At 38.5% G+C, this 20,457-nt stretch overlaps 1 protein-coding gene across 1 annotated transcript in view; it reads right to left on the bottom strand.

Moving 5' to 3' along the window:
* MSH4 (mutS homolog 4) overlaps positions 1–20,457 on the bottom strand; it is a 114,326-nt gene extending 93,869 nt beyond the window's left edge. Inside the window, exons 1-4 of the mRNA XM_050805262.1 lie at positions 20,161–20,457; positions 13,440–13,622; positions 7,250–7,410; positions 3,578–3,688 (exon numbers count right to left, since the gene is read on the bottom strand). Of these exons, the coding sequence (XP_050661219.1) occupies positions 3,578–3,688; positions 7,250–7,410; positions 13,440–13,622; positions 20,161–20,401 (696 nt within the window). The 5' untranslated portion in view covers positions 20,402–20,457. The remainder of the gene's footprint in view (positions 1–3,577; positions 3,689–7,249; positions 7,411–13,439; positions 13,623–20,160) is intronic.

The raw sequence follows: 20,457 nt of genomic DNA, 5'->3' as shown, positions 1-20,457 counted from the left end.
TTTGCCTCCTTTGAATAAAACTAATGGTTAAGAAAAGGTAATATTATGTCAATGGACTACATAAGAGCTGTTAAGAATGAAAAAAATATCATGACCAAGTAGGGACATATCTTATTAACTCTGGTTTTCATATAAATAAAATTCTGAAAAGTCAAGTAACTTTTCTGATATTATACAGTTGATCTGTGCCAAAGCTGAGACTCAAATTTAGATTTCTTTGAAGTCCATTTTCCTTTTACTTCATATTGCTTTTGATTTAATGCAGGTCCTTTTTTTTTCTTAAGAGTGGGGTCTCACTGTGTTGCCCAGGCTAGATTTGAACTACTGGGCTCAAGTGATCCTCCCACTCTGGCCTCCCAAGTACCTGGGACTATAGGCACATGCCACTGCACCTTGTTAATGAAGGTCTTCTTATGGTAAGTGTAGTCATAATAGTAATAATGATAATAATAATACTGAATTTTCCCTCTACTTAGAATACTTTTACAAATACCTCCATGGCTTGCTCCCTCACTCCATTCAGAACTTTGCCCAAATGTAACCTTATCAACAAGGCCATCTCTGATTACCCTATATAAAATATCAATTCTCTAGGAGGTTGGTACCTCCTATTGTTCCTAATTTACTGATTAAAAAACTGAAGCTCAAAGAAGCTAAGTGTCATGTACTAGGTTACTTAGAGTCAAGATTTGAAACTGGGACAATCTGACTTCTCTATTCTTAAGCACTATGCTGTACTGCCTTACTATTCAAATGTACTGAAATTATGTTGTTTTTGCCTTTGGAGGACTTATCCCCCATTCCATGTGATTCTGGAAGGCCTAGCTATCATAGTATTCTGCATCCCACAGCAAAAGGATTAGTCAATCATAGTGTATCTACCCCAAGAAATAGTGATTACTCTAACGTGTGAGAAAATGAACAAAGCAGGATCAGTCAGTATCCTTCCCTGGAATTCATACGTGGACACTGGAATAAAGAAATTATTTTCCCTTTGGGTTAGCTAAGCTGAGATGACATCAACCTTGAGCCATTAGCAATCATCTTCTTAAATCTCATAGAAGTAAACTATCTGCAGTAGAAAAAGGATGATATGGGGAATGAGAGTAGTGATAAAGATTCTCTCTTTGACCAAACTCTACCTGGGCTACTATAAGCCTTCTTCTCAACTACCCTCCATCCAGCCTATAAAGACGTGAACGAAACACTAACAGTGTTTCTAACTGTTCAAAGTCACATCCCTAGGATGACCTTAACCTCTTGTAAAATGCCAGCCTAAGAAAACTCAGGCTGCCAAAAAAAAAGGAACTGTGTATTCCACTTAACACCTAAAGATAGGGTCCCTGTCTCCTATTCTCTGTGGGAGAGTAGGAGCCTAACTTCGGTAAGTGCCAGTCAGCAAACCCAGATTTTTTGTTGTTGTTCTTTTGAGATGGAGTCTTGCTCGTTGCCCAGGCTGGAGTGCCGTGGCACGATCTCGCCTCGTTGCAACCTCCGCCTCCCAGGTTCAAGTGATTCTCCTGCCTCAGCTTCCCAAGTAGCTGGGACTACAGGCGCGTGCCACCAGGCCTGGCTAAATTTTTTGTATTTTTAGTAGAGATAGGGTTTCACCACGTTAGTCAGGATGGTCTCAATCTCCTGACCTCGTGATCCTCCCGCCTTGGCCTCCAAAAGTGCTGGGATTACAGGCATGAGCCACCGCAACCGGTCTTACTTTTTGTTGTAATAATTTTTTACTTCCCTGACTCTAATGAGCTTGTGCTTACTCCTCCTTATTCCCTTATTCTCCCATTAAAATGCCCAGTATAAACTGAAGTTCAATTCAGTCCACACTGGACTCTTTTCTCTGTTGCGACAGCATATTACTGATTAAAATATTTAGCTAGTGTTTGGCTTTGTTTACCTTTGACAGTAGGAACAGGATCTATTCAACCATTGACTTCCCAGTTACATAAGCCAATACATTTCCTTTTTTGCATAAGGTAGTTTGCATTAGATTTCTGTTACTTACAACCAAAAGAATTATAAGACCTAATCACAACAACAGCAACAACAACAAAACATGAAAGTTGGAAAGGTATGGATAAATAGGCATAATGAAAAGAAGTGTAAAGTTATAAATGAAAAAGAACAGATAAAGTGATTTGTCTAATGAGACAATAGATTTAGAATAGGGACTATCTCTGGCAATGAGTCAAAGGCAGCTCATCTATACAGGATCTCTAAGAGCACTATGACAAATCTTATATGACTGCAGATGCTGAATATATTAGGAACGGGAAAGGAACTCATTAGACTCCAAACCTCAGCTTGGTTCCAAATATGTTAAAGTAAAAGATAAGTCTACAAACATAACAAAATACAGTATATTCTTTGGGAGGCCGAGACGGGCGGATCACGAGGTCAGGAGATCGAGACCATCCTGGCTAACACGGTGAAACCCCGTCTCTACTAAAAAATACAAAAAACTAGCCGGGCGAGGTGGCAGGCGCCTGTAGTCCCAGCTACTAGGGAGGCTGAGGCAAGAGAATGGCGTAAACCCAGGAGGTGGAGCTTGCAGTGAGCTGAGATCCAGCCACTGCACTCCAGCCCGGGTGACAGAGCAAGACTCCGTCTCAAAAAATATATATATATATAGTATATTCTGAAAACAATTTGCACTCCTAAGGAATTATTCCAACTGCAATGCTGTCTACTTGGTTTGGAGCCACAGTCCACATTCTTGCTGGATAAGGTTCCACAGTGGTTATCCACCACAGTCCTACAGATGGACACTAGAGTAGCAGGCTAATCGTAAGGCAGCACATGTTACCAGGGGAAGCTGAAACAATTCTGTAATACAAATTAAATTCCCTATAGAAAAAGGTACTTGCTGATAGGTGCTATCTCCTAAGAATTTCAATTTCAACCAGTCTGACAACACAATAAGTAGTTTCCAGGAAAATACGTGTAAGGGGAACCTATGCTTTCTCTATGGGTCTGCCTCTTGTATAATGGGAGAAACTTCCTTATTACCTAAAACATTTTTTCTTTTGTTTAAAGTAGATCAAGCATGCCAAATCAAATAAGTAAATTCCTTATCATTTTTATTATCTGTATTAATAGTCCCTTAGATTAGGATTTGTATTTAGTGACTACTTTAGGATGCTAAATATAAAGTTACTAAAATTATTGTTCTTTATAATGATATTACTAAATAAATTTTAAATAAAGTGATTAGGGCTGGGCACAGTGGCTCATGCCTGTAATCCCAGCACTTTGGGAGGCCGAGGCGGGCAGATCTTTTGAGGTCAGGAGTTTGAGACTAGCCTGGTCAACATGGTGAAATCCCATTTCTACTAAAAATCCTAAAATTAGCTGGGTGTGGTGACACACACCTGTAGTCCCAGCTACTCGGGAGGCAGAGGCAGGAGAATCGCTCGAACTTGGGAGCTGGAGGTTGCAGTGAGATGAGATCACGCCATTGCACTCCAGCCTGGGTGACAGAGTGAAACTCCATCTCAAAAAAATAAATAAATAATAAATAAATAAATAAGTGGTTAGATCTTGAATGTTACAAACAGTAAACATCACTTACCTTGAAATTTTCTGTGATCAGAGTGAACAACTTGGTGGAATTCCCCACAGCACAAGCAGTATTTGACATTATTATTTCCAAAGGTGACAAAATTTTAAGTTTAGTGATCACCTGAAATCATTTGAATAATTTCTTAAATAAAGCTTAGGAAACAAAAAAAAGTTCGTATTTTTCTGAGATAAGTATTTAAAATTAATTCATAGATACACAAAATTATAACTGTCCTAATGATATATTTCAATTAAAATATGTTTCTAGCCGAGTGGGTTCACACCTGTAATCCCAGCACTTCGGGAGGCTGAGGTGGACAGATCACTTGAGGCCAGGAGTTCGAGACTCACTTGGCCAACAGGGTGAAACCCTGTCTCTATTAAAAAAAAAAAAATACATATATATATATATATATATATATATACACACACACACATACAAATATTACCCAGGCATGGTGGTGCATGCCTGTAATCCCAGCTACTCAGGAGGCTGAGGCATGAGAATTGTTTGAGCCCAGCAGGCAAAGGTTGCAGTGAGCTGAGATTGCACTAGGCACCATTGCATTCCAGCCTAGGCGGCAGAGGGAAAATCTGTCTCAAAAACAAACAGACAAACACCACCACCACCAACAACAACAACAAAATATATATGTATATATTTCTAATGGTAGTATATTAAACATATATCTCCTATACAACTACTAATATAAAATACTGTCATAAAATAGGCTATATTTTACTCATAATAGTTTCTAACAGCCTTAAGTTCAAAAATTAATCTGAACTTATCAAACATGTATTCCCAAAATAAATTTTTTTAAAATAAATACTTATACTTAGTATTTTATCCATCTCCATGAAAAATATACATACATCCAATAAGGGTAACTATGGGCTGGGCAAGGTGGCTCACGCCTGTAATCCCAGCAAGTTGGGAGGCCAAGGCGAGTGGATCACTAGAGGTCAGGAGTTCACAACCAGGTTGGCCAACATGGTGAAACTCTGTCTCTACTAAAAATACAAAAATTAGGCAGGCATGGTGGTGTGCACCTGTAATCCCAGCTACTTGGGAGGCTGAGGCAGGAGAATTGCTTGAACCTAGGAGGCAGAGGTTTGCAGTGAGTCAAGATTGTGCCACTGCACTTCAACCTGGGCGACAAAGTGAGACATTGTCTCAAAAAACAAAGGGTAACTATGGCAATACAATCAGTATGGCCACACTGGTACAGATTAAGTGTTGAAAAGTACGTAAACACAGATGAGAAACATCTGCCTTATGCCTTAGCTTTTCATAAAATAAGGTGTATTTCTTAGAACTATTCTAAACACAGAAATTCTCAATTTGTCTAACATTCCTGTTTTTTAAAAACTTTTTTCCTACTCTTTTGAAATTGTATAAAAGTATAAAACACCTACAGATGAAGTTAGTATGCAATACTAATATCATCAAGGTTGTTAAGAATAATAAAAAATTAATTATTAGGAAAGGGAAGTCTACATACTGGAGGACCATAAAGAGGAACTAAGGGAAGAGAATCAAATAATAATGAAACACTAGAAATAAAACACTAGATCACATCTTCAAAATAATAATTAACTAGGCTCAATGGCTCATGCCTATAATTCTAGCACTTTGGGAACCTGAGAAGCAATTCAGCTTCTGAGGTGGCAGGATCACTTGAGTCTAGGAGTTTGAGACTAGCTTGGGTAACAGAGCAAGACCTCATCTATACAAAAAAGAAATTTAAAAATCAGCTGTATGTGGTGGTGTATGCCTGTGGTCCCTGCTACTCAAGAGGCTGATGTGGGAGGCTGCAGTGAGTCATGATCATACCACTGCACTTCAGCCTAGGCAAAAGAGCAAGACCTTTTAAAAATAAAATAAAATAATAATTGGATTAAATAACATAGAAATTAGGAGTAAACTACCTCTACCTGATAGATCACGCAAATTCCCATGACAATAGGCAAGCGGACCAAATGAATGATGAGTGATATAAAATGAAGGCAAAATAAGAAGTGAAGGCAAGAAGTTAAGAGGCTAAATTATGACTGATCTAAGATACTAGCTTTCGTTGCCTCTGAAAAAATATAGTTCAAATACAGTTTAGTGGGAATAACCCTCTGGAGTTAGCATTATGACAGGTTTGGGCCATAATCCTGAAAGACACAATCTCAAAAGGCATAATCCTGAATGTCAAAATCCCAAAAGAGCAAAATCCTTGAAGTCTAAAAATCGCCAAAATCCCAATACCAAAAGACAGAAATCCCAAAAACACAGTTCTGGAAGAAATAACTTCAAAAACAATTTTAAAGACATTGAGTTGCATTTTTAAAAGGGGATTTATTTGAGAAACAAAAACACAACAGAACAATTCATAGACCACTTTACACAATAAAATAGGCAATAATAACATATATTTTTGAAAGCATAAACACTTAAGTGTACTAATGACAGTCACACAGGTATAATAACAGTTATGAGCAGACAAACTGTATTCACAAAAACATTAGTCAAAACATAGAAATTAGTCAAATAGCAAAATGTATAAATGCATATCACTGTGGTTGGTAATTGTCTGCACCAAGCTTCATAAATACAGTCATCTGAAATACCACCAGGGACAATCTAAGTCTTTTGATGAGCTAGATCAAAAACTTCTATGGGTCACCACATACACAGTTGCCTGAAGAGCTGAGATTTCAAGAAATAAATTTTATCTTTCGCAAATAAATGATGTACAAAAAGGACATGTCTTCATTTATCAAACAAATTTCAACATTTTTATGCATACACACAATGCTTATACACAGTCAATGCTATGATAATGAACTTCTGTGGAGTCAAATTTCTGATGTCCAAGGCAGCAGCAGAAGCGTCTGTCCCACCTCTCAGAGAGAGACCAATTCAACTTCTGCATTTGCTCTCTCTAGGCCCTGGCCAATTGCAAATTGGTCACCAATACTGAGGGCAGATTTTCACCACCTAGTCCGCTCAGACTCACACACTAATCTCTGGAAACAACCTCACAGACATAGCCCAAATAATGCTTTACTAGGTATTTTTTACTAAAGTCAAGTTGTCACCTATACTTAAATCCACAAGTCCATCCCTTGCCAATTTAGCACCCCTATGCATCTCCTTAAACCATACCTAATTTCCAAATAAAGAAAATAACAAGGTAGTAGTTCTGCCTAATATGATGCGTCTAACATGATGCAACTATCTTGTGTACAACCAAAAACACATTAATCCCTTCCCTAGAATTAAGCTTTCAGGATTTCAGCATTAAGGATTTTGATCTTTCAAGATTTGAACATTGGGATTATGGCATTTGGGATTGTGTCTTTAAGGATTATGATCAATACCACATTATCACATGTATTACCTTTGGAATAAATCCAGAAATTATTAATTTGAAGATGCTAATTTTAGAAACTAATACTAACAATAGCTTATTCAAGTAACAGTAAAGCACATTCTTTTTGGACAAAATATATTTAAAAAATAAAAATCAGATACAAGACAATTTTATTTTAATTCCGAGTATTTACATTGACATAATGAATAACCTTTATTCTACCAAAAAGTAAACAAATTGGGAAGGCACTGACTTTAAAATCTAGATCTAGATATTGCCTAACAGAGCAGCCATTTTCTAGGATTATTAATACTTACCTTTGCATATGTTGTGTTGTCTGCAAACTGGGATAGTATAATTTGGGGGTTTTTTAAATCAATACTTGCCATTCCTATTTCACCTCTGGCAAGTCCTCTCCCTTCTACAACAGCTACAATAACTGATGGGCAGTGTGCAGAAATCGCAGATGAGGATGAAGCTGTAAATTTTTAAATAAAGAAAAGATATAAACATTGATAATAATCATTTCTATTTTTTATTTATTTATTTATTTTTTTGAGACGGAGTTTTGCTCTTGTTGCCTAGGCTGGAGTGCAATGGCGTGATGTCGACTCACCACAACCTACGCCTCCTGGATTCAAGTGATTCTCCTGCCTCAGCCTTCCAAGTGGCTGGGATTACAGGCATGCAACACCATGCCCGGCTAATTTTTGTATTTTCAGTAGAGACAGGGTTTCACCATGTTAGTCAGGCTGGTCTCAAACTTCTGACCTCAGGTAATCCACCCGCCTCGGCTTCCCAAAGTGCTGGGATTACAGGCATGAGCCACCACACCCAACCTGATAATAAACATTTCTCATTCTTTCACATAAGATCTTAAAGCATATCTAGTCTAGGACATGGCTACTGTATTAACAGACAAGGAAATAACCATTTTTTTCTCATCAAAAAATAACTTTTCATTACTAGACCAAATAAAAATGTTAATTCTCAGAGCATTTTGCCAAAAAGTGACTTCACAATTAGAAATAACAAATTTTAAATTGTCTTATTTTCTATTTTATTGGAATGGAGTCATAAAAGGACTTGGGTCAGAAAACAGATTATTTACCTTATTCTGTCATTTAAAAGCTATTTGGAGACTGGGTGTGGTGGCTCAACCCTGTAATCCCAGTACTTTGGGAAGCCGAGGTGGGTGGATCACCTGAGGTAAGGAGTTTGAGATCAGCCTGCCCAACATGGCAAAACCCCATTTCTACTAAAAATACAAAAATTAGCCAGGTGTGGTGGCGTGTGCCTGTAATCCCAGCTACTGGGGAGGATGAGGCAAGAGAATTGCTTGAAACTGGGAGGTGGAGTTTGCAGTGAGCTGAGATTGTGCCACTGCACTCCAGCCTGGGTGACAGAGTGAGACTCCATCTCAAAAAATAAAAAAATAAAATAAAAGCTATTTGGGACTGGGCATGGCAGCTCACCTGTAATCCTGGCACTTAGGAAGGCCAAGGTGGGAGGATTACTTGAGCCCAGGAGTTTGAGACCAACCTGGACAACATAACAAGATGTTAGCTCTAAAAAAAACCCTGAAAAATAGTTGAGTATAGTGGCATGTATCTCCATGGTCCCAGTTACTGAGGAGGCTGAGATGGGAGGCTTGCTTGAGCCCAGGAGGTTGAGACTGCAGTGAGCTGCGTTCATGCCACTGCACTCCAGCCTGGGTGACAGAGCAAGAACTTCTCAAAAAAAAAAAAAAAAAAAAATTAAGCATTATATAACTATGAATTCCAATTATGAGATACCTGTGTAATGTGGAAATTAAAATTATAATAACATATCCAACATTTATTAAGTGCTTACTAAGTGTCAAGAATGTTCTAAGTTCTTTAATTAGTTTAACTCACATAATTATTACAACAATCCTATTAAATAGACACCATCATTTTTTCCACTTAGCTATAAGGAGACTGAGGCATCAATGTAACTGGTAGAGACAGCATTTGTACCCAGGCAGTCTAGTTCCAGAGCTGGTGCTATGAACCATTACATACATTACTGATTTTGAGATCTGTGCCTTACAAACTATGAATGCTCAGGTAAATTTTTTAAACTTTTAAAACTACCATTTCTTCATCTATAAACTAGAAATACCAAACTTTTTCACAAGATTATTATAAGAATTAATGTAATCATATAGAAGTGTTTTATAAAGTATATGAAATTACTCAAATATAGGGCATTATTAGCATATGAAAAAAGTCAGACTAAAAATTTATTTTTTCTTTTTTTTTTTTCCAGACCAAAAATTTCTAAAATTTTATTTTCAAAGATGCAAACTAGTCTTTTGTTCCCTTGTCAACCTTTTAACTAACTCCTTTTCCTCCCTCTTTTCCCTCCCTGACCTGGATTCATTTCTTCTTCCATTCTTCTATTACAATGCCCACAAAAAACTTAAGTATTTATGCTATCTCAGTCAACAGTAAACTTAGGGATTCACTTAAAAATCTATGTGTTCAGGTCTCAGAAACCTTTTCCCCATGAACGTTATGTTATAAATGGTGATTAAGTTTATATTAAACCTACAGAAGTCAGTTTAAGCTCTGTAATAGAGTATGACCTTCCTATTTTTAATTAGAAAATAAAAACCAAGTACCAGCTGAAATTCAGTACACAGAGAAGACATTTCCTAGAAGGTTTTAAAAGTACATTTATGCTGTTATCTCTCTGTTGTAAATAATACAATAATGAGCATCGTAATGCATAAAGGTTTTTTCTGGTTTTCTTATTATTTCCTTAAAATGCACCCTTAGAACTCAAATTACTGAAACAAAGCATATTTTTAAGGATCTCAGATATATTGCCAAATTTCTTTTGAGAACTAGACTAATTTTTAATTCCATCAATAGTGTATGAGGAAAGCCAATCTTACTGTATCCTCGTCATTACTAACTTCTAGAATTCATTATGACTATGATTATTGGCTAATTTAATGGACTGCCACTTAAATCTGTGTTTTTAAAAGTACTACTGAAACTGAACATAATTTAATATATCCATTGTTATCTATATTGTTTCCTTTTTAGAGATGTTTACATCATTTTATACAATGTTTACTAGGTCTTAAGGTTTTCCAGTATATTTTTATGAGAATTGTGTAAATCAATGACAGTTTTACAGTTGCTACTAATCTTGATACTTTCGTTATCTCAAAAATTTCTATTTTTGCATAGACAATCTTTCTCTGTATAATTTCTTCCACTGCTTTTCTGCTAAGAAACTCCTCCTTCCTTGCTTGAGATATTCTATATTCATTACTATTTTCTTATATTTTTTGACTTTTTTTTTTTTTTAAACAGTCTGGCTCTGTCACCCAGGCTGGAGTGCAATGGCATGAAATCATGGCACACTGCGCCTCAAACTCCTGAGGTCAAGTGGTCTTCCCATCTTAGCCTTCTGAGTAGCTAGAATGACAGTCATGCCACCACACCTGGCAAATTTTAATTTTTTTTGTAGAGACGAGGTCTCACTTGTTGACCATGCTGGACTGCCTTCAAGCAGTTCTCCCATCTTAGTTTCCCAGTGTTGGGATTATAGGCATGAGCCACCAAGTCCGGCCTGTTCATTTTGATCTCTCATCTGGGCAGAATTTTCAGCAGTACATTTGGTTGTTTACCATGTCTGGAATGAGAGATGGCCAGAAGTACAGATTTAGATTCATTTATAAGCAGTCGATAATGGTTTACCTAGATGGCTGGGACTTGGAAGAAATATGATTGACAGATTGGTGACAAGATCATTTGAGCATATAAATGGATCTCTAAGATTTAAAATATAAATCTTAAATTTAAAATTTAAAATATTTGTATCCCATGTGAATGTCTACCATCTATTGTAGAGGAAATTCTTAATCAAGAGGACAAAATAATGCAATCTATAGATACCAGTTAGCCTCTTATTTCAATTCTCCCTAAAGGATCTGTTGGTTCAGTATAACTATAATTTCAATCAAAACCTCAATGTGTTTTTTGGTGGAGCTTGAAAACTTGGCCCAAAATTGATATGGAAAAGCAAAGGGCCAAGAAGAACCAAGGCTACTCTAAAGAAAAATAAGGTAGCCTGTGGAGGGTAATGGTGGTAGGGCTGTCCTACAAAATATTAAGACTTATAATAAAGCTAAAGATGGTGTGATATTGGCACACAGCTAGACATAATGACCCATCGGAGTTAAAAAAGAACTGGAAACATAGAAATTAACAGAAAAGGCCAGGCGCAGTGGTTCATGTTTGTAATGCCAGCACTTTGGAAGGCTGAGGTGGGCGGATCACAAGGCCAGGAAATCGAGACTATCCTTGCTAACACGGTGAAACCCCATCTCTATTAAAAATACAAAAAATTAGCCGGGTATGGTGGCGGGTGCCTGTAGTCCCAGCTACTTGGGAGACAGAGCCAGGAAAATGGCGTGAACCTGGGAGGCGGAGCTTGCAGTGAGCCGAGATCGCACCACTGCACTCCAGCCTGGGTGACAAAGCGAGACTCCTTCTCAAAAAAAAAAAAAAAAAATTTAGTATTCAGAATATATAGAGTATTGCTACAAATCCAGAAAAATAAGCCTAAAGAAAAATGAGTAAAACACATGAACATTAATTTCACAGAATATTATTAAAGATATATAGCCCAAAAGTACAGAAAAAGATAATCTCACTAGTAATTAGGAAAATGCAAACTCAGAATATAGGTAGTATTTAACTGTTAGGTTGAAAAATACTGAGTCTGACAATATCAAATGTTGAAGTGGACTCTTACACATTATTAATAGAGCATACCATAATAACAAATAAATTAACCAATAAAATTATGATTATGATTATTGGCTAATAATAATCTTATGATGATGATCATTAAATTGGCCAATAATCATAATAAATTTTAGAAGTTAGTAATGATGAGGATAGAGTAAGATTGGCTTTCCTTATACACTATTGATAGAATTAAAAATTGGCCCAGTTCTCGAAAGAAATTTGGCAATATATCTGAGATCCTTAAAACATGGTAATTTTGGCCAGGCATGGTGGCTCACAACTGTAATCCCAGTACTTTAGGAGGCCGAGGTGGGCAGATCACTTGTGGTCAGAAGTTCAAGATCAGCCTGGCCAACATGGCAAAACCCCATTTCTACTAAAAAAACAAAAATTAGCCGAGCATGGTGATGCACGTCTGTAATCCCAGCTACTTGGGAGGCTGAGGCAGGAGAATCACTTGAATCCAGGACGTGGATGTTGCAGCGAGCCGAGATGGCACCACTGCACTCCAGCCTGGACAACAGAATGAGGCTTCATCTCAAAAACAAAACAAAAAATGGTAATTAAAAAAAATAATAAAAAAGGTAATTTCCCTAATTTCCCTATGTTTCAGTAATTTGACTTCTAAGGGTGCGCTTTAAGGAAATAATAAGAGACTCAGAAAAAAGCTTTATGCATTAGGATGCTCATTATTATGTTATTTACAACAGAGAGATAACAGCATAAACGTATTTTTAGAACCTTAGAGATGTCTTTTGTATGTCTGTTGAATTTCCACTGGAACTTGGTATTTATTTTCTCCTTAAAAATAAAAAGGTCAGGGTCAGGCACGATGGCTCACACCTGTAATCCCAGCACTTTGGGAGGCCAAGGTGGGCGGATCATGAGGTGAGGAGTTCAAGACCAGCCTGACCAATATGATGAAACCCCATCTCTGTTAAAAATACAAAAGTTAGCCGGGCGTGGTGGCAAGCGCCTGTAGTCCCAGCTACTCAGGAGGCTGAGGCAGAAGAATCACTTGAACCTGGGAGGCAGACGTTGCAGTGAGCCGAGATCACACCATTGCACTCCAGCCTGGGTGACACAGCGAGATTCTGTCTCAAAAAATTAAAAAAAAAAAACAAAAAACAGAAGGTCATATTCTACTACAGTGCTAAAACTGACTTCTGTAGATCTAATATAAACTTAACCACCATTTATACATTGGTAGAACTACTTTAAAAAGTAATTTATCATTATCTTGTAAATATATGCATTTACATAACACACCCTGTAACCAAGAAATTCTGTTGTATATACCTTAGAAAACTGTTATACATGGAAACCTATTTTATCTATCTGCTCTTCAAGAAAATCTCACAGATTTAGATAAAAATTAAAATTTAAGTATAAAAAAACCACTCACTAGTAATATCAGGGTCAACTTTTAGATTTAAATGATATCACGTATAAAAGGGAGAGGTTTCTCTTTCTTGTGTGTTTTTTGTCAGAATGGTTAAAATAATGTAGACCTGCATTTATTACCAAACAATATCAGACACTATGTTGCCTTATTAATCTAGACTCAAATTTTGGATAGAGGTAAACTAATGTATTTATTTTTCATTCATATCAGTTATAGATAAATTCAAATGAACTTGATAACCCTAATTTATAATTTACAAAACTTTTAAGTTTCAAAAGATCATCTAGGTTCATCTTCCACTTATTTTACCTGAATATCCCATTTGTGGTGTCCAGCTCTTATAACTTGATCTCTGAGGATTTCCAGTAGACAATGGAGTTTTAAGTGTTTGAGGATAATTAGTATCTCGTGCAGAAGATGAGCTTGCACCAAAAGTAAAGTTTGATGCAACTGTGTTTTCTGCATAAGCTCTTTTGTTTCCAAAGTATGAACCTAAATTTGAAAAATTAACAGTCAATTCTTAAATATTTGAATTATGCATTGATGTATTAATCATTATAATTTATACCATGTTCACTTTCTTCTTTTTTCCTTTTCTTTTTTTTTTTTTTTTTTTTTTTTTTGAGACAGAGTCTTGCTCTTGTCGCCCAGGCTGTAGTATAGTGGCATGATCTTGGCTCACTGCAACCTCCACCTCCTGAGTTCAAACAATCCTCCTGCCTCAGCCTCCCGAGTAGCTGGGATTACAGGCAACCGCCACCATGCCTGGCTAATTTTTGTATTTTTAGTAGAGACGGGGTTTCACCATGTTGGCTGGGCTGGTCTCAAATTCCTGACCTCATGATCCGCCCGCCTCGGCCTCCCAAAGTGCTGGGATTAGAGGCGTGAGCCACTGCACCCAGCCACTATGTTCACTTTCTATAAAACTTCATGTGAAAATGATTTTTAAAAATAAACAGATTATAACAAAATTAATGACATTATTGATAAATATACGAAAATATGCTAATATAGCTTTTGCCTCTACAAGTTCACTGCAACCACTCTGGCTAAAATCATAAATTACCCTTTAATCTTCAAATATACCAGATATGTTGCTAAGGTGTGAATATCTGTCCCCTCCAAAACTCACATTGAAATTTAATCCCCAGTGTGGCAGGAGAGAGGTGGGGCCTTTAAGAGGTGATGGGACATGAGGGCTCTGCCTTCATGAATGAATTAATCCATTCATGAGTTAATAGATTAATGGGTTATCACGAGAGTAGGACTGGTGGCTTTATAAGAAGAGGAAGAGAGACCTGAGTTACCATGCTCAGCTCCCTCTCCATGTGATGCCCTGTACCACTGCAGGACTCTACAGAGACTCCAACAGCACAAAGGCCCTCACTAAATGTGCCTCCTTTGACCTTGGACTTCCCAGCCTCCAGACTTCCAAGAAATATGTTTTCTTTCTTTATAAATCACCCAGTTTCAAGTATTCTGTTAAAAGCAACAGAAAATAGACTAAGACATATGTTTCATTTGTATAATAATTATTAGACCTCTTTTAACCTTCTCTTGTTAATGTCTTCATTGAAATTCTCTCCCCCATGCAAATGGCATTGTAGAGTTTCAGACTCAACTGGCTTCAGTTCCTTATTTAGGTACTTATCTACTGATGTAAGATATTACCTGTTTTACAGGATTGTCATAAAATTTTTAAGTAATGTACATAAACAACCTAGCATAGCCTCTTGGCACACAGAAGTTCTAAAATAAAATTTAAAATGTTTGGGCTCTGTTCTCCTATTCTCTTTGATTTCCACAACTCTCTATCTTGAATTCTCTTTAAACCACTTTTAGTTTCTTTTGCCATCTCGTTTTTCCTCTGCCTCTTAACTGTTGGCCTCCAGGGCTCTATACTTTTAAGCTTTCCCTCACAAATCAACATTATACATCTCCAGACATATCTCTCCTCTTTGTTTCTATTAAAATCTATTTTCTGACAACTCTCAAGCCTTCGTATATAGCTGTAACTACTCTCTTAAACTGTAAACCAGGGGTTGCTAAACTTTTAATTTTTCCTTTTTGTCTCTGTGTGAGATTCTCGTTCTGTAGCTTAGGCTGAAATGCAGTGGTGCAATCTTGGTTAAATGCAGTCTTGAACTGCTGGGCTCAAGCAATCCTCCTACCTCACCCTCCCAAGTAGCTGGGACTATAAGCTCATGCCACCATGCCAGGCTAATTTTTTGTATTTTTGTAGAGATGGGGTTTTGGCATGTTTCCTAGGCTGGTCTCAAACTCCTGGGCTCAAGTGATCTTCCCACCTCAGCCTCGCAAAATGCTGGGATTATAATCGGGAGCCACTGTGCCCAGTCTATTTTACTGTCTTATAAAGACAAGGTCTCACTTTGTCGCCCAGACTGGAGTGCAGTAGTGTGATCACAGCTCACTGCAGCCTCAAGCTCATGGGCTCAAGTAACCTCCTGCCTCAGCCTCTTGAGGAACTATGGACTATAGATGCACCTCACCACACACAGCTAATTTTTTTTTTTTTTTATAGAGACAGGGTCTTGCTACGTTGCCCAGGCTGATCTCAAACTCCTGGCCTCAAGCAATCCTCCCACTTCAGCCTCCCAAAGCACTGAGATTACAAGCATGAGCCACCATGCCTCAGCATAAACTTTTTTTTTTTTTTTTTTTTTTTTGAGGTGGAGTTTCACTCTTGTTGCCCAGGCTGGAGTGCAATGGCGCAATCTCAGCTCACTGCAGCCTCTGCCTCCCAGATTCAAGCGATTCTCCTGCCTCAGCCTCCCAAGTAACTGGTATTATAGGTGTGCACAACCACACTTGGCTGGTTTTCTCTTTTTTTTTTTTTTTTTTTTTGTATCTTTAATAGAGGCAGGGTTTTGTCATGTTGGCCAGGCTGGTCTCAGGTGATCCGCCCACCTTAGCCTCCCAAAGTGCTGGGATTACAGGCATGAGCCACCATGCCCAGCCCATAAACTTTTAAATAAAGGCCAGATGGCAAATATTTTAGGCTTTGTGGGCCATATAATCACTGTAACAATTACTCAGCTCTGACACTATCATAGAAAAGCAGTCATAGATAATACATAAATAAATGAGAATGGCTATGTTTCAATTAAAATGGCTTTATTTCTATATACTGAATTCTAAATTTCATATAATTTTAATATCACAAAATATTCTTTTGATTTTTTAATGCTTCAAAAGTGCAAAAACCATTCTCAGCTCTATACCTGCATTGTTCAATAAAGTGGCACATGTGAGTATTTAACTAAATCAAAATTAAACACAATTTAAATTCTGTTCCTCAGTCACACTAGCAACATTTTCAAATGCTCAAAAGCCACATATGGCTACTAGTTAACATATCGGACAGCATTAGTATGAAACGTTTCTATTATCACAGAATATTCTATCAGATGATGTAGCTCTAGAACACTATATCTATCTCTTGGGCATAAACCTTTAGATATCTTCCCAGCATTCTAAATGTCCAGAAGTGAACTCTATCTTTCCCTCAAAATTAATTCTTTATTACCAGTGTGGTCAGTTGTACCAGCTTGTCCCTTGTCACTCAAGTCATAAGCTTAGGAGACATTCTCAGCTCCTCCTTCATCAACCCTAACATTCAGTGACTGAGTCCTAGAATTCTTTTTTTTAACATCACTAAAATTTAAATCCCTCTCTACTCCTCCCAGCCCATTTTAAGCCTGAATCTTCTTTGGTCCTTGTGCAAGTCTCCTACTTCTTCTCCTTGCTTCCAGTATTACACCTCTCTAATCTATTCTTTGAATCATCACCAGTAATCTTTCTGAAAAACAAATCTGATCAGTATCTCTCTTTCTTACAATTCCCATGTGTCTCCCCATACTCACCATACGGTAAAATATAACTTCATTATATGGGTTCCAGCAGGAATTAATGATACACTCAAACTGGGATAATTTGATAAAGAGAATATTTGCAAAGGTGTGGACAGGGTGTAGGGGTGTTATCATAAAGAACCAGCATAAAATGTGCTCCATTAGCATTCTTAGGCTTTATGGAGCTAAGGAAGAGTGGTTGCCAGAAACTGGAGATAGGGAAACTGGAGATGGAGAAGGCTGTTTCTTGTTCTCAGACTACTTTTAGACTATATGCCCTTTCTTGAAACTCATTCACTTGTCTTAATTCTCCTCCTACTTCCTTGACCTCTATTTTGCTATATAATCTTCATATTCCCCGCTCTGGTCCCAACATACTGGTAACTTTCAAATCCATATTTCCCTCAAGTTTCTCTCTTCTTAGCCCTAGTTTCCTATATTCAATGATTTTAATATAAATATATGGATATCCTACAGGCTCTTCACACTCAGCATGTCCATAGCAGAACTCATCATCTTCCCTCTAAAAGTTGCTTTGCCTACAAAATTCCCAGTATCAGAAACTACTACTACCATCTATCCAGTCATCAAAACCAGAGACCTCGTGTTGAACATGGGGGTCTCTGGGCAAAATTTGTCTCCCAGATCTAATTCTCACAACTATATCTACATCCAAGTTTATCTACATAGATCACTCTCCTGCTCTAGCCAAGCAAAATTATTTGCAGTTTTACATGAATCTTCTTTTCCTTTGCATGTGTTTTTCTCAAGAATGCACTCCAGCTTCTCTCCTCTTTCCCTTTGGCTGGCATTCTTCTTTGTACTTATTCTTCAAGACCAGTTCCAGGTGCACTTACTCTGTTAAACGTCTTTTCCCACTTTTGTCCCCATACTTTAATTATAAATACCTCAAAAATTGTAAATACCTCAAATACAGTTATCTCTTAAATGTGTATTTGTTGATTTTTAAGTCTGTCTTCTCTACTGAACCTTAAGTTCCTGGAGAGCGCAGATTATTATCCCCAGCTGCTAACATAATTTGGACCTTTGTTCACCTATTTGGGCCTTGGTTCTATCTGTAAAACAGGAACAAAAAAATCTACTCTGCAGAATTATTGTGAGGATCAAAGATACCATCTGCCTAGTAAGAAGCCAGAACAAAGAAGGTGTATATAAATTAGTGAATGTTATCATTACTGATAAAATAAGTGGGTGACAAAGCATCTGATGAAGAGAGGGATTAGATTGACAATGTGAACATGCATGTTGCTTTAGAGGAATTGCAAGTAGCTTAGCTTTGTTAGAAAGCAGGATAAATATTAAGAAATGATGGGGGATAAATCTGTAAAGATGAGACACTGATCCTAATTGCTTTGGCTATCCTTCAAAAGAGTTTGATCTTTTACCTGCAGATACAGGTCTACTGATTCAAGTGGCAAGGGACATGAGAAGATCATTTTCAACATAAGTAAGTGGTACAGTAAGTAAGCTAGAAGGACGGCAGAACACTTAGGAGTTTGAGGGCTAGGTGCAGTGGCTCACGCCTGTAATCCCAGCATTTTGGGAGGCTGAGGCAGGAGGATCGCTTGAGCCTAGAAGTTCGAGACCAGTCTGGGCAATGTAGGAAGACACTGTCTCTATAAAAAAAATTTTAAAAATTGCCGTCTGTAGGAGCATACACCTTGGTCCCAGCTACTCGGGAGGCTGAGGTGGGAGGATCACTTAAGCCCAGGAGTTTGAGGCTGCAGTGAGTCATGATCATGCCACTGCACTCCAGCCTGTGCAACAGAGCAAGACTCTGTCTCAAAAAAAAAAAAAAAAAAAAAAAAAAAAGCAGAGAGGAATTTCATTAATCGTATAGTGAGTTTGAGGTATCCATTAGTCCATCAATAAAAACTTCAGAAGACAGTCTGAAATAAGTCTGGAGTGTAGATGAGATCTGAGTTGTGGAGTTATTCACATCTAGGTAGAAGTGGCCTAGGAAGAAAAAAGCTTTAATGACACGCCCATAATTTGGGAACAAAGGTGAGCATAGCAATTCTCTAGGAGGTAGCAGAAAAACAGGGGCAAGTGGAATCAAGGAAGCCAAATTAAGAGAGTTTAAGAGAAGACCAGTCAAATAGGCCAGGCAGGGGTGGCTCATGCCTGTAATCCCGATGCTTGGGGAGAGCAAGGCAGGAGGAGCACTTGAGGCCAGGAGTTTGAGACCAGCCTGGGCAACATAGCGAGACTGTTTCTAAAAATAAAGAAATTAAGAACATTAAATGCAGCAGAAAGGTCACATGAGATGAACTGAAAAATGACCACTGGAGTTGGTATTTGTTACTTTACCATTGTGTTGCAATCGTGTGTGAAAAATGGTGATGCTTTGTCATGAATAGAGACTAGTAAAATAATAAATGATTTGAAGGACATGCATCTTTTTTGTTTGTTTGTTTTGAGTCAGGGTCTCACTGTGTCACCCAGGCTGAAATGCAGTGGCGCGATCTCGGCTCAGGGCAGCCTCGACTTCCTGGACTCGCCATCCTCCCACCTCAGCCTCCTGAGTAGCTAGGACCACAGTCATGCGCCACCACACCCAGATAATTTTTGTATTTTTAGTAGAGATGGGGGATGGGGTTGGAAGGTTCACCATGTTGGCCAGGCTGGTGTAGAAAGAACTCCCGGCCTCAAGTGATCCGTCCACCTCGGCTTCCCAAAGTGTTGGGATTACAGGCGTCAGCCACCGCCCAGCCCACATCTTTTAATACTAAACATATTATTTTCCTGAATTAGATGAAATGTTCAATTTATTCTATTTTATCCCACCCTAGCAGGATTTGGAGAATTACATTCAGCAGTCAAAGATCAGCTCACCACTTCTATCAGCAAACTCACGCACAAACTGTCATTTGTCAGACACTCTGAGGGACGTTATGTGGGATACTTCAGCCTTCCTCAGAACTGAGCCATCCACAATCAAGGTCTTGCAATAGAACCAATTTGAAAAGTCAAGGCTTCTAATCACCCAGACCAAACTCCCAGGGCACTCTGATCTCACGCCCCAACCAAACCACAACTGAACTTCACTGTGGTAACCACCACGCACGTGTCCCTGAGCCTCCATGAACTGCCGGCCTCTAGCCTCAAGGAGACTCCTCCACCCAACCACTCCTTGCCTTGAGCTGGCCGGGAGCCTGGCGCGGGGCAGGGGAGGCTGCTGCTGCTGCTCCGGTCGCCCGCGGCTCCTGACGTGCCGGGAGGGGTGGATGCAGAGGCCACCTGGCCTGAAGGGCGGCTCTGAGGAGTCTCCTGGAGTCTGAAATTGTAGCGGGGACCCTGTGGTGAGCGGGTTTCTCCCGACGACGGGGAAACCGCCGGGGCAGAAGGCGAGGCTGATGAGATCTCAGGCCTCAGCATCCTCCCAAACCTTCCCTGACCCGAGAAGTGTGAGGTTTCTGAGCACCCCCTCGCGT

This window comes from Macaca thibetana, chromosome 1 (assembly GCF_024542745.1).
Source record: "Macaca thibetana thibetana isolate TM-01 chromosome 1, ASM2454274v1, whole genome shotgun sequence".
Taxonomy (NCBI): Eukaryota; Metazoa; Chordata; class Mammalia; order Primates; family Cercopithecidae; genus Macaca; species Macaca thibetana.
The sequence above is the reverse complement of the archived record's forward strand: the minus strand, read 5'-3'. Positions and strand labels throughout refer to the sequence as shown.